This window comes from Delphinus delphis, chromosome 7, assembly GCF_949987515.2.
Source record: "Delphinus delphis chromosome 7, mDelDel1.2, whole genome shotgun sequence".
In the NCBI taxonomy this organism is placed as follows: domain Eukaryota; kingdom Metazoa; phylum Chordata; class Mammalia; order Artiodactyla; family Delphinidae; genus Delphinus; species Delphinus delphis.
Genome location: NC_082689.1, coordinates 100,498,283 through 100,512,072, shown reverse-complemented (window position 1 = coordinate 100,512,072; position 13,790 = coordinate 100,498,283). Strand labels below are relative to the sequence as shown.

General features: G+C 36.6%; 1 protein-coding gene across 1 annotated transcript in view; it reads right to left on the bottom strand.

Annotated features, from left to right (window-relative positions):
* Nucleotides 1-13,790, bottom strand: part of DPP10 (dipeptidyl peptidase like 10) — a 650,987-nt gene that overhangs the window by 299,974 nt on the left and 337,223 nt on the right. Inside the window, exon 5 of the mRNA XM_060015722.1 lies at nucleotides 12,508-12,582. Coding sequence (XP_059871705.1) covers nucleotides 12,508-12,582 — 75 coding nt within the window. The remainder of the gene's footprint in view (nucleotides 1-12,507; nucleotides 12,583-13,790) is intronic.

The following is a 13,790-nucleotide window of genomic DNA, read 5'->3' as shown; positions in this document are numbered from 1 at the left end:
GATAGAGATGCTCACAATAATATTAATTAATCATAACTCTCTTGGTAGTTAGCCAGCTTCAAAGCCACCTGACTTCACCAACATTCAGCATGTAATCTCCACTAATGCTACAGTGAGTTCATGATGAACTGTCCAAAACCTTCATGCAATTTGATTTCTTCCTATCGGGATCTGTGACACATAATTATTCTCATCTCCTTATTTTCATGCCCTAGTATACTCCCCTCCTACTTGGAATCACAGCTGACCCTGTGTGGCCAATAGAATATAGTGGTAATGGAGGCTTATGTGGTCCAAGCTAGATCCAAAAAGGCATTGCAGACTCCACCTTGCTCCCTTGGATCACCCATTCTGGGAGAGGCCAGCTACCCTGCCATGAGGACATCAAGTAACCCCGTGGAGTGGTCCACATGGAGAAACACTGAGCTGTCAGCCAACAGCCAGCATTAACTTCCAGCCACGTGAATGAGCCACCTTGGAAGCAGATCCTCCGTCCCGTCAAGTCTTCCGATGACTGCAGCCCCAAACAACATCTGACAGCAATCACAAATGAGAATGCAAGTGGGAATGTCAGAGCAGAGCCCTTCCAGAATGCACAAGATCCACGATGATAATAAATTACTGTTTTATGCCACAAAGGTCTGTAGTAATTATACAACATTAGATTACTTGAACAAGATTGGAATGCTTAGTATGACAATGTTTTGCTAATACATTATTTCTCAAAGTATTCTAATAATTTTGTCTATAAATGGAAACAAGATATATGTATCTATGACAAAAACAAGACTTGGATGAGATAAATCAACATATTGTTAGTGGTGTTCTCTAAAAGAGGTAAATACAAGCATTATAATCATCTTTTTCATGTTTTTCAGTGTTTTCAAATTCTCTATACTAAACATATTATTTTCAAAATCAAAATAAAACAAATGCTATGTAGTTGAATTAATGATACACTGATAAATACAATAATAGCTACTACAAAAAGGAAAAGTTGTAAATTCTATCTGCCAAAACTTAGGGTTGCTCCCTTCCTTCCTTCCTTCCTTTCTTTCCTTTTTTTCCTCCTAGGATTCTTCTGCTTTAACCAAGGAAAAAAATCCAAAATTGATGTTAATATTTTTTTCATGCCTTATTATCTCTCTTTAGAAAGGAGGAGGTTAACTAGAAAGGTCATTTAGCAGCAGCAGCTACAACGGGACCAAGAAGGTGTGTTCTATGGGCACTGGAAGGCAGGAGGCTCTCAAGGTGAACTCCAAGTCCCATATATTTGAGTTCAGTCACTTTCCTAGGCTGTGATTTCCTGAGTTTATTATTAATAGGATTATTTGAAATATTAGCGCTCCCCAAGTGCATGAATCTTAATAGCTTAGATAATTCCACGACCAGATCATGTACTCCCACAGACTTCTTAAATATTTGTCTGTAATTGTAAAGCACTGAAGTATTAAGGCTCAGAATTTAATTAGATAATTCACTAGAGAAGAGTTACTTTTTTAGGCAGTAGTGCATGCAGGATTCATGGTACAGTGAATTACATCTTAGTTAAAATAGAAATTTATCATAAAGAAGGTCTTGTCTACAGAGCTACAGACTAGTAGAAACATAAACTGAAGTGAATGCATCTAACTCTAGAGAATAACAAGACCACTCTTCTGCAGAGCATCGACTTTGGAGGACAGACATCAACACAGTAACTGTAGCACACGTACAATTGATTTATTCGTTCTGTTAGACACGGTTTAATAGATTCATTCGGTTTTGCTTTTCTTTTTAGAAAGAGCTTATTCTCATGAAGATTCATCTTCTAATTATTCCTAAACAACAGTAAATGCAATTAAAGTTTCTGACCCCAAACATAAGACATAATAAGTATGTTGGCAATGTAAATAGTTAATTTAGCTATTTATTAGTCTATTTAATATGCATTGTTAATCCAAACAGTAAGAAAACTATAAATATTAGTTTAAAGGGTTTTTTTTTTAATACTTGTTTCTACTTATTTTGTTTGTCTTAAGTATATATTATTACATATATTACACTATGGACTTTTCAAAGATGGCTTAAAATGCAATTGTTAAATAATTCAAATGGACTAATAATGTTAAGCATATTGGAATAATATATAAAATAAACTTGATTTAAATGGTTAAAACTATTTATGATTTAACATAACTCAGAATAAAGGAAAAAATAAGTTTGATATTGGAAATGTCAAATACTAGATGACAATTCTTAAGCACAAATATTCTGATAATCAAGATTTCATAAAATCTAGACTGCATTATATTTTGGAATACTTTTTTCTTCCTCAGGAATATTTTCAAATTAATGGTATCAAAGTGCAACCCACAGTTATTTAGTTGGCTATTTTTGAGAAACAACTTCTAAGAAGCAAATAGAAAATTAAAATGCATAACCAGTAAGTCTGGATGAATATAATAAATGCTACCTGAGTACTGCGAATAATTATATGCAATACAAGTTCCATTTGTCTTCTAATTACTTAATTAGAATACAGTTGATATAATTGCAAATGAATGGGAAAATAATTACACCAGATTACAGAATAAATCTATGGAGATATGTAATAACTTTCAGAAAATGGCAGGGGCTTTGGAGCTAGAAAGATGGGATTGAGTCCGAGCTCTGCAACTGGGAAGTGGGACCCTAACTAAGTAAGTTAGCATCTCTAAGCTTCCCACCTTTGTAAAATATGTTATCAGTGACTAAGGAGCAAGGATTTGGGCACGTTTAAATTGATGGACTTCCCATATAAGAGGCACTATTTGAATACTCAACAAAAGTTTGTTCCCTCTACTAAAATCCATTTTTGAAACAGGCACCAAAAAAGCAGCAGGGTAATAGATAGAAAAGGGAGTGATCAGAGAAAATAATCCAACACAAAAAAGCTATATTGTTCAGGTATATATTTTTTATAGTCCAATTGGCAGTCAAATGGATAAACAATATTTGCAGTGGAATGCTATAATAGTAGGGAAAATGAACAAGGTACTATCCAGCTATTGAACAATATGGATATATTTCACAAACATCGTTGAGTAAAAGAAGACATACACAAAACAGCACACACTGTATGAATATATATATATATATATATATGTAAAAACTAGAAAAAAATAATCTAAGCTGTTAAAAGCTTGAACAGTGGCCTCCCTTGAGGTGGGTAGTGACTGGAAAGGAGCACAGTAATGTTTTGCTTCTTGATCTGGGTGATAGTTACAGAGATACGCTCAGTTGTAAAACTTCATCAGACTATCCTCACAGTATGTGCGTGCTCCTGTATGTATGCTACACTTCAACAAAACATTTAAGTATGGATAATTTGAATATAAAATCACCTATTTTCTCCATCTTCCATGCATTCCTCACTAGGTCACATCTAATTATAATATGACAGATTAAGCATCAACCTTGAAGAGTAAATGAGGCCAGACCAATGGCCAATGTCAGAAAGGAACAGCTGAACGTTAAATCCAGGATTAAATTATTTTGAAATACTAAAGAGAAAATGGTAGACTCTCTTTTTTAAATGATATTTTCTCTAAATCACTGCCATATACATGGTTAAGTTCTAGCTACTTAGGTCTTTTCCCAAGTAGAGCTCTTGAATTTGAAGGAATCATTTCCTCTGAATAGGTGGCTCTCAATCTTGAGCTATATCAGAAAATCACCTGGAGGGCTTGTTACCCACAGATCTTGGTCCCATCTCCAGAGTTCCTGTTTCACTGGGCCTGGGCAGAGCCCAAGAATTTACACTGCTAATAATTCTCAGGAGATCCTGGTGCTGCTATTCTGGGAACATATATTGAGAACTATGTTTCCAGAAAAAAAAAAGTTTCAATCTTGAGTCATATTATGCAAATTTATTATGCAAAGGAATCTCCTTTGTCTCTATATTTTCATTAATAAGATAAAATCAACTGCTATAAAGAGAAATGGTAAGGAATGAAGATGTACAGGTACAGTCTTTGGCACCAAGTAGGTGCAGTATTAAAAAGCAGGTATTTTCATCTTTATTTCTTGTCCTTCCCTTGTCTGAAGTCTGAAAAGTCTTCAATAGGTGGAAGAGAGCAGTTCACTTAAATTCAGTGGACTGTAAGCCTGGCTGACATTACAGTCTCCTGGGGAGTTTTTACAACTCCAGTGTTTGGGCTCTATCCCAAAACAATTAAATCAGGATTTCTGCAGGGTGGAACTCAACTCTCCAGGTGATTCTGATGTGCAGCCAAGATTGATAATCACTGTTTTAGTTTCGCAAACATTGACTAAGTGTTTACAATACGCCATTCACTGCAGAAAACCCTGTGGGCTTTAAAAGGAATAAAGCAAAGTTCTTGACTTTAAGGGTCTTATAGTTTAGTCAAGGAGATGTACACATAAATGGTCGTGTTCAACGCAATGACAGAAATATTGAGAGGTAAGTATGTACCACATGCCATAAAGGCACAGAGAAGGGCAACTGACCCTTGCCTGGCACTTCAAGGAAAAGTTTGGTGGAGGTTCTTGTTTATTAATTCATAAATTATGTTTCTATTTATTCTTTTTTTTTTCTTTGCGGTACGCGGGCCTCTCACTGTTGTGGCCTCTCCCGTTACGGAGCACAGGCTCCGGACGCGCAGGCCCAGCGGCCATGGCTCACGGGCCCAGCCGCTCCGCGGCACGTGGGATCCTCCCGGACCGGGCACGAACCCGTGTCCCCTGCATCGGCAGGCGGACTCTCAACGACTGTGCCACCAGGGAAGCCCTCTTTTTTTTTTTTTTTTTGAGTAACACTGTGTCAGGCATTGTGTTAGACACAATTATAGTTGTGATAAATTCTACAGTGGGGAGAGAGAGTACCATGAAACTTGTAATAGGGAAATATGACCAAATCAGCCTTGATTTGGAACAGCCAAATGGAACAGCCTTGATGTTTAAGGCACGTATGCTTGAGTTGGCATCTAAAGAATAAGTACAAATTATCAATATGAAGAAAGGGGTAGGAACTTGTTCCAGGCAGAAGAGTAGTGAAAGCCCGATGATGGGAGGGGCATGGTGTTTCGAAGAACTGAAGGAAATCCCAGAAGTGCTGAGAACAGGTTGGGGGTGGTTTGTGGAAGGTGAGGCTAAAACGGCAGGCAGGGCCTTGTAGGCTATTATGACTTCTTTATCCCAATAAGCCTAGGAAGGTTCTAAACAGTGGATGACAATCAGATTTTAAAGATCAGCTTAGCTTGAGTGTGGGAAACTGATTAAAAGGAAGAGGAGTGATTGAAGGGAACCTGGGCTATGACATTCCTTCCAACAAGAGATGACTTAAACACACTATCCCCCCATTTTTATAAATTGAAATATATTTTGACCTATATCATTGTATAAGTTTAATGTGTACATGTTCATTTATATATTGTAATATGACTGCCACTGTAGCAATAATTAGCATCTCTATCACGTTACAGAATTACACTTTTTAGGTATTTGCAATAATTTTTAGTCTCAGCAAGTTTGATGATTCTCATACAGTACTGTTGTCTATATTCACTGTACTGTGCATTATAATTTCTAGGGCTTGTTTACTACTCCTTGTAAGTTTGTCCCCTAAAATAACATCTGTCCTCTTCCCCCACCCGCCATCCCCTGGTAACCACCATCTTATTCTGTTTTAACAAGTTGGTATTTTTTAAATTCCTGCTGAGTTATTGCAGAGTAATCAGTGTTCATAATGATAGCCATGAGCCAAGGAGAAAAGTATTTAGTGAGTTCTCTTTCCTTGGTCTAATAATGCAGAAAATATACCACTTATTTTAGAAATATTTCTCTCAAATATTGTTACATCCTAAAACATAGTTGGATAAAGTCAACAATCTGGATATATGAGGTGAGATTTATTTTGGTTTTGTTTATTTATTTTCCCTTTGATTATGCAAGTTTAATATCTTCTTTTAAAAAAAGAGGAAAGGGCTTCCCTGGTGGCGCAGTGGTTGGGAGTCTGCCTCCCGATGCAGGGGACACGGGTTTGTGCCCCGGTCCGGGAGGATCCCGCGTGCCGCGGAGCGGCTGGGCCCGTGAGCCATGGCCGCTGAGTCTGTGCGTTCGGAGCCTGTGCTCTGCAACAGGGGGAGGCCGCAGCAGTGGGAGGCCCGCGTACCGCAAAAAAAAAAAAAAAAAAAAAAGAGGAAAATGATCAATCTGATTTCCTGCTCCTTTCTCCAGCATTTCTGGGACATCACCTGGAGGTTTTTAAGTTTGCTTTGCTTTGGTGTCAGCTTCTGTGTAAACAGGGTCACCAAGTGATATGGGTCTGACAGTTCCTGCAATTGTGACAAGTAGTCTGGGCATAAAAAAACAAACTATCAGGAAGCTTCCCGGCCGCAAGTAAAAGCACTTCAGCAGGGGCAGCCAGACTTAAGCTCTACCATTGCCAGTAGACTTCTCCTTTTGCAGCAAACGGAATAAATATCACTCTTACAGTCTTAAGGATCACAAGGTCACCCCAAAGTGCCCCTGCAGCATTCTCTACCTTCCTACAGGAAGACTCATCTTTCCTTCCAATCATAAACGATCTTTTCTCCCTGTTTCCCCCATTTATCTGTAAGAGTCTTACAGGAGAATATCATTTACCTTGATCTGTCCACAGATTCCTGTAGACAACAGGCACAAAACATTCTCAAATTCTGTGGAGCAGAACAACCTAGGAACCATGCTATAGGCTCAAAATATGAGAAACGTTAATCTGGCCAGAAAAAGAAAAGCAGCTTCTCACTTTGTTCAAATTACCTTTTTGATGTTGTAGAACACAAATAATTTGCATGGGGGAAATAGTCTTCATATTAATCACATTAGAATTAATTAATAGTTGTACATCTCAACAGAAAAGATTCAGCCTAAGTTCAATAAAATTGACATTGATACAAAAATGAATATTATTTTGTCTTCTTTGCAAAGGACTAAAAAATTATTGGCTTATAGTTTCCATGATTTATTTAGCATGCAACTCCTGATGCAGAATCTTCAAAAACTGTCCATAAACCTATATTAGTAATCGTAATTGCTTTATGACTATGGATACAGTTAGTCCCCTACATAAGAACCTTCAAGCTGTGAACTTTCAAAGATGCTAACATGCATTCCCATGTCCAATCACGTTAAGTTAGTTCATGTGTCTGGTGTACATTGTCGTGTGCATGCATCCTCTACAAGTGGTTGTGCTTTTGTGTACTTTACTGTACAGTACTGTATAGAGTACAGTAGTACAGTATCTTTATTTTAAGCCCATGATGTCTGGAAGCAGGCGTAAAAGCAGTGGTGATGCAGGTGTTACCGCTAAGAAGCAGCAGGAATTGGAGGCCCAGAGAAAAGACGAAGAGAGACAAGAGGGAGAAGTAACTGAAGAACCGAAGAGATTCAGGACGCAGGAAATGGCACGGGGATTTTCTTTATTTGAGGAGGCACTGTGAGTTTTTGAGCCATACCCGAATGTAGAACGGTACGTGAAGGATGCAGCAGCCGTTGAGAATACAATCCAGTGCTACCCTGTCATCTATGCCGAGAAAAAAAGAGCTACCACCCAGACATCACTGGATCGCTTTCTCAAGAGCGTAGATAGAAGTGAATCCAGCAAGGAACCAGAACCTGTGCCATCAGCGTCAGGCGTGAGTGACATTGCAGCCTGCCCTCCATCTCCTATTGCTGAGGATCCTTCAGTTGTACCATCTCCCACCTCCTCTCCCTCCTCCAGTCAGTAACACTTCTTGCCTGTTCACTAGATGCCAGCCCCTGGATGCCAGCTGTTGCACTGTACTACTGTACTTTTCAAGGTCCTGTGCTGTAAGCTTAACAATGTTTTCTTTATTTTTGGTGTTTGTTTTTTATGTATTATTTGTGTGAAAAGTATTCTAAACCTATTACAGTACAGTACTATATAGCCGATTGTGTTAGTTGGGTACCTAGGCTAACTCTGTTGGACTTATGAACAAACTGGACTCTCGGAACAGAACTCGTTCATATGTAGGGAACTTACTGTACTAAAATTGCACATCATTGTAGTGTTTGTTAAAATAGTATCGTTAACATGCAAAAAGCTAAGAAAAAAATAAAAATAAAGCTAAGAAAAAAGTCAGAATCATACTCTTCATTGCTCAGACACGATGATGATGCCAACTTAAGCTCTGAATAAAGCATTTCAACATTGGTAACCCACAGATTAGCGTGATTCAACATGCGTAGCCCACAGGTTACACACAGAAGAACTCAGTTGTTGACCTAAAAGGCACTTTCTAAATTTGGCCTACACTAAATTATTGATATTTGATTCAAATTGAGAATATCAGTAGGGAAATAAAACTAAATTAGCTCTCCCCAGCAAGCTCCTCTGACTCCAAAATAACAGTACTAGATCCTGTATAGTGGCTCCTGCACAGGATCCCAGAGGCAGGATTATTATCACATGACCAGGACATTGTTCAGGACAGTAAATTTGAGAAAGTTTGAGAAGCATTCATATTTCTTCCCTCTTCATTATAGTCATGGGGAAACTGAGGACAGGTATGGCATTCAAGAAACCGTTTATTGTGTTGGGTGGTTTTCCAGTAATACATCAAAAATGTCCCTTCGGAGTCTTGCCCCTCCGAAGACTGGGCATGATGAATTCACTCATAGGAACGATAGGTCTTTTTATTACTATGATCATTAGAAAGAGAGGTTTTGATCACTTGTCACCATAAATGATTGCGACTAAAATAGAATGAATGTTTATGCATAAAATATATAAAAAAATACAAGTTTATATTTATCACATTGGTGGGCATTTCTCTAAGCTTAGAACAAAAATAAACACAACAAAGTGAAAGATAAAAATTCACAAAATTCAAAATTTCTCCAAGTCAAAAAATAATTAAAACCAAAAAATCAGTGATATATTTAAAGAAAGGACAATAAAACTAATGATTGAATTATACACATAGATGTTTAAAGAAATACTAAGACTACAAAAGATAAACGAACGGAGTAAATAAATGTTATTCACAATAAAAGTAAAAAAAAAAAACCTGAAAATAATAGTCAAATTGGTATTTAAATACATATTAAAATACATGTGTATCTTTATAGTATTTATATGGATACAAACATATGGATATATATTGAGCATATTTAATTTTATATATGAATATATAAATATACTCAAGGGACTACAGTCAAGAAACCATGCCTAAGGAGACTGATCTCCTTGATTAAAATGCTGGGCTGTAATGCATAAAAATTTGGGGGGCCTTGAGTATACTTCACATAGGATGAATATGAAATATTTGGGGACTATGTTAGTCAGCCTCTAAGATGGCCTCCCCAAATCCTCACCCTCTGGTAGCCCCCTCCAACACTGAATTAGAGCTGACTTGTGTGACAAAAAAAATATACATACATGGTGAAAATAACAGGTTACTTCCAAAGAGAGATCAGGCAAGGCACTGAAATCCCTACCTTTATCTTCTGCGCTACTCACTCTGGGATACTCCAAGTGCCACGTTATGAGGACACTCAAGTAGCACTGTAGAGAGTTTCATGTGGAGAAACCTGAGGCCTCATGACGTCAGCAAGCACCAATTACCCACCCATGTGAGAGATCTACCTTGGAAGTCTATCCTCCAGCCTCAGTCAAGCTGTCAGATGACTGCAGCCCCAGCTGATACCTGATTGCAACATCATTAAAGCCAGAACCTCCCACTTAAGCCAATCCCAAATTCCTGATACACACAAACTGTGAACAACAGTAATTTTTTTTTTAAGTCACTAAGTTTGGGGTGATTTATTACATAGTAATATAACACCAATACTTATTGTGTGTATGTGTGTGAATGTGGGGGGGGGGTTGTGTATGCATTCAAAATTAGTAGTTAGGTTATACATAATCTATCAATTTAATAATTACTCTGTTTTTTCATCTTTATTGGACTATAGTTGCTTTACAATGGTGTGTTAGTTTCTGCTGTACTACAAAGTGAATCAGCTACGCATATACATATATCCCCTCCCTCTTTAGCCTCCCTCCCAACCCTCCCTATCCCACCCCTCTAGGTCTTCATAAAGCACCGAGCTGATCTCCCTGTGCTATGCAGCAGCTTCCCACTAGCTATCTATTTTACACATGGTAGTGTATATATGTCAATGTAACAGGCTATGTATTACCTAAGGGCAGTATAAACCAACAAAACCATTTTGAAACGGTTTTTCAGTATATAACAGGAACCTTAAAATGTTTTTAAGGCTATCTCAAACAATAAAAAGTAACAATTCAAAATATATCAACAACCTAAATATAAGAACTGAAACTATAGAACTCTTAGAAAAAATCATAAGGGTACAACTTCATGACCTTGAATTTGGCAATGTATTCTTAGATATGGTACCAAAAGCATGAGTAACAAGAGACAAAAATAGATAAATCATACTTCATCAGAATTTTTTAAATTTATGCACCAAAGGACATTATCAAAAAAGTGAAAAAGCAATCTACTGAGTGGAAGAAAATATTTGCAAATCATATATTTGATAAGGGTCTTCTATCCAGGATATCTAAACAGCTCTCAAACTCAACTACAAAAAGAAAAAAAAAAAACAACTGAAATGGACTTGAATAGACATTTTCCAAAGAAGAAACACAGAAGGCCAACAAACATATGAAAATATGCTTAACATCATTAGTCTAATTAGGGAGGTATACATCAAAACCACAATGAGATATCAATTCATATACATTTGAATAGCTCCAATAAGAAGAATGGAAAATAACAACTGTTGGTAAGGATACAGAGAAACTGAAACACTTGCACACTGCCCGTGGGAATGTAAAATGGTGCAGCCATTTTAGAAAGTGATTTGGTGGTTTCTCGAAAAGATAAACCTAGAATTACCACATTACCCAGCAATTCCACACCTCAATATTTATCTCCAAAGTTGAAAACAGGTACTCAAAAAAAATGTTTGTGCACAAATGTTTACAACAACACTATTCATAACAGCCAAAAGGTGGAAAAAACCCCAGCATCCTTTAATGGATAAATGAATAAATGTAGTACATACATACAATGAAATAGTATTCAACCGTAAAAAAGGAATGAAGTACTAATCCATATTATAATGTGGATAAATCTAAAAAGCATTATACGAAGTGAAAGAAGCCAGACAACAGTCATATACTGGATGATTCCATTTAGGTAAAATATCCAAAATAAGAGAAGACTTCGTGGAACTAGCAGAAGGATAGACACATAGATCAATGAAACAGAATAAAAGAAATTGTAGCTACTGAAACCTGATTTTTTTTAAAGTTTATTATCATTTTAATATAGCAGTCATTTTAAGTTAAAACTCTTTCGATAAATATTGTTTTAAAAACTTGAGGATGCTGCAATAGTTTGGTTATAAAGCTCAAGCACTTTTCCAACTCTTACATGTTTTTCAAAATCCCAATGAGTAGAGAGAACACAGAACAAAGGTAAAGGAAAAGGGCCAAGATTTGTAACAGGAAAAAGATGGCTTTGATTACAGTCTCCCAGCCTTTTGTAGTGTAAATTAATTATTTTAAGTAAGAAATACAAACTTGTCTAAAAATATAACACATGTATATTTCAAAAGACTAAAACCATCAAGTAGAAGGTCCTTTGAATAGTGAAATTTCATGTGCTCGAAGGGTTTCAATGCATTATATGAGGCTTCCTGCTTTGTCTATAAATTTTTATGGTCTGCCTTAAAGCACACAAAACATTCTTGAATAATTTTCAAAATCATTTATTTTCTACAGAAGCTAATCTGCTGAATTGCCTTTTCAACATTTACTTTGCTTTTTAACAGTGCAAATTATATCTGAGTAAAAATACTCCACAACCATACATATGGCTCTAATTGTGCTACAGAGCTGACATGGAATAATGAAATACTAATTGCAGTTAGAACACTTTATTTGTTCAGAATTGATTCTTGCCTTGCCCCACTTTTAGAAATTTCCACAACCACAAGGCTTATGCTCAAACACCAACAAAGAATCCTTTGACCATAAACTGAATCAATATTTTCACCAGCTCTTCCCACAATACACACTGCAGCTCAGGCACAGCCATTAGGAAACCCCTTAATCTACATATACATACAACACAAGTAGATATTAAGGCGTATCCTGGAATTGTCAAAAGCCCCCACTTTTTGGATTTGCTAAGCTCTGCCACACTCTCCTTTAAAAGCGATGAACTTGGACCAGTACAGGCACCTAGCAGATCGTTCCAGTTATTTGCTAGCTGGGTGTGGAAGAAAGGACATTGTTGCCAAAACTCTCTTGTGCAATATCGGTTATCAGTATTCACCTGCACCTACCGGATATGTCAAATTTTCTCTAGTTGAGTAGATGACCAAGGAAAACTATGAACTCTCACTTGAACGCAACACAACTATGAACTGTCACTTGAATGCAACACACAATGAAAAATTTTTCCTCAAAGATCACTCCTTTACCTGTTTGACATCATACGCCAGAAGAACACATTTTAAATCTGGTGAAACTGAATGCCTTGATGCTTTGAAGGTTACCTAGAAATAAAAAGAAACAATTATTTTAAAGAGCTTAATAATGGAAAGATTGACATGCATTCGGATATGTAAGTATAAAAAAAGATGTCCATTCTCCTCATAACATTGTAAAATAGGCTTTCTCGTTCGTATTATAAGTATGCACAGGCATGTACATATGTAGGAACTTACAGATGGATATAGAAACTTGGAGAGGCTATATTAGACACTTCATTAAGAAAAGTTTTGCTAACGTATCTCCCCTACATGTTATCACTTAAAGACTAAGTTAATATTTTCATTTATAAGAATAAAAAAGCAAAACATCATTGAACTTCTTAAGTAACCAAAATGCTTTTATATTTGCATGTTGGATTAATCAAAAGGAAAAGAAATAGTGCCATTCTGTGGTGTCATGATTTTCTGTCTCTGCACTTCTGTTTTTTCTCAGGTTGTATATTTATATTTTTAAAAAGACATATGTTAAAGACAAAATCTCCTTAAAGGAAACTCCCAGAGTGAGGCAGATTAAAACACAAATACATAACTGATTATACTCAATATGTATATATGGTATAGAAATATAAACAAATGCACTACACATGTTTAATTTTGAGTTTTTTATTTTACCACTGAATAAATCCAATGTTAGAAAGACTTGAACGTAAAGTGAAGGATAAATACACTGAGAGTGGGAAAATGGTTTTATTTGGGAAAGAGATTACATGTAATTTCATATCTAAAGAGAAGGCAAGCAAATTGAGTTGCTGCAACAAAAGCCTACAAAACGCAAACAAAAAAATAACATAAACTGTACATGGATTTTAAGCAAACTAATTTGTATGGTTTTTGCAGAGAAATACAGGTATAAATAATTGTATACATTTTATGTCTGGGCAGTTTCAACAACACTGGTCTCTAAGAAAAACAGAAAAGGGTGAAGTCAAGGTTTTAGTACTTAGAAATTCCCAAAGACAATGGAAAGGATAAGAAACTCAGAAGAACCAATATCTGGCAAAGTTTGCATGGTATAATCAAAAATATATTTGGTCTTTTTCCCTGGTTCCTGGCACAGAGCTTCTAAAATGCTTGGAATTTCCTGAGCGATAGAAGGGTCTTTTGTTAATTAATAACTAGCCCTCTTTGACCACACACAGTTTATGTTAATGAGATGACTCCAGGATTGGGGGTCAGGGGAGAGTGGCAAGATAGCTTCTGGAGAAGAACCA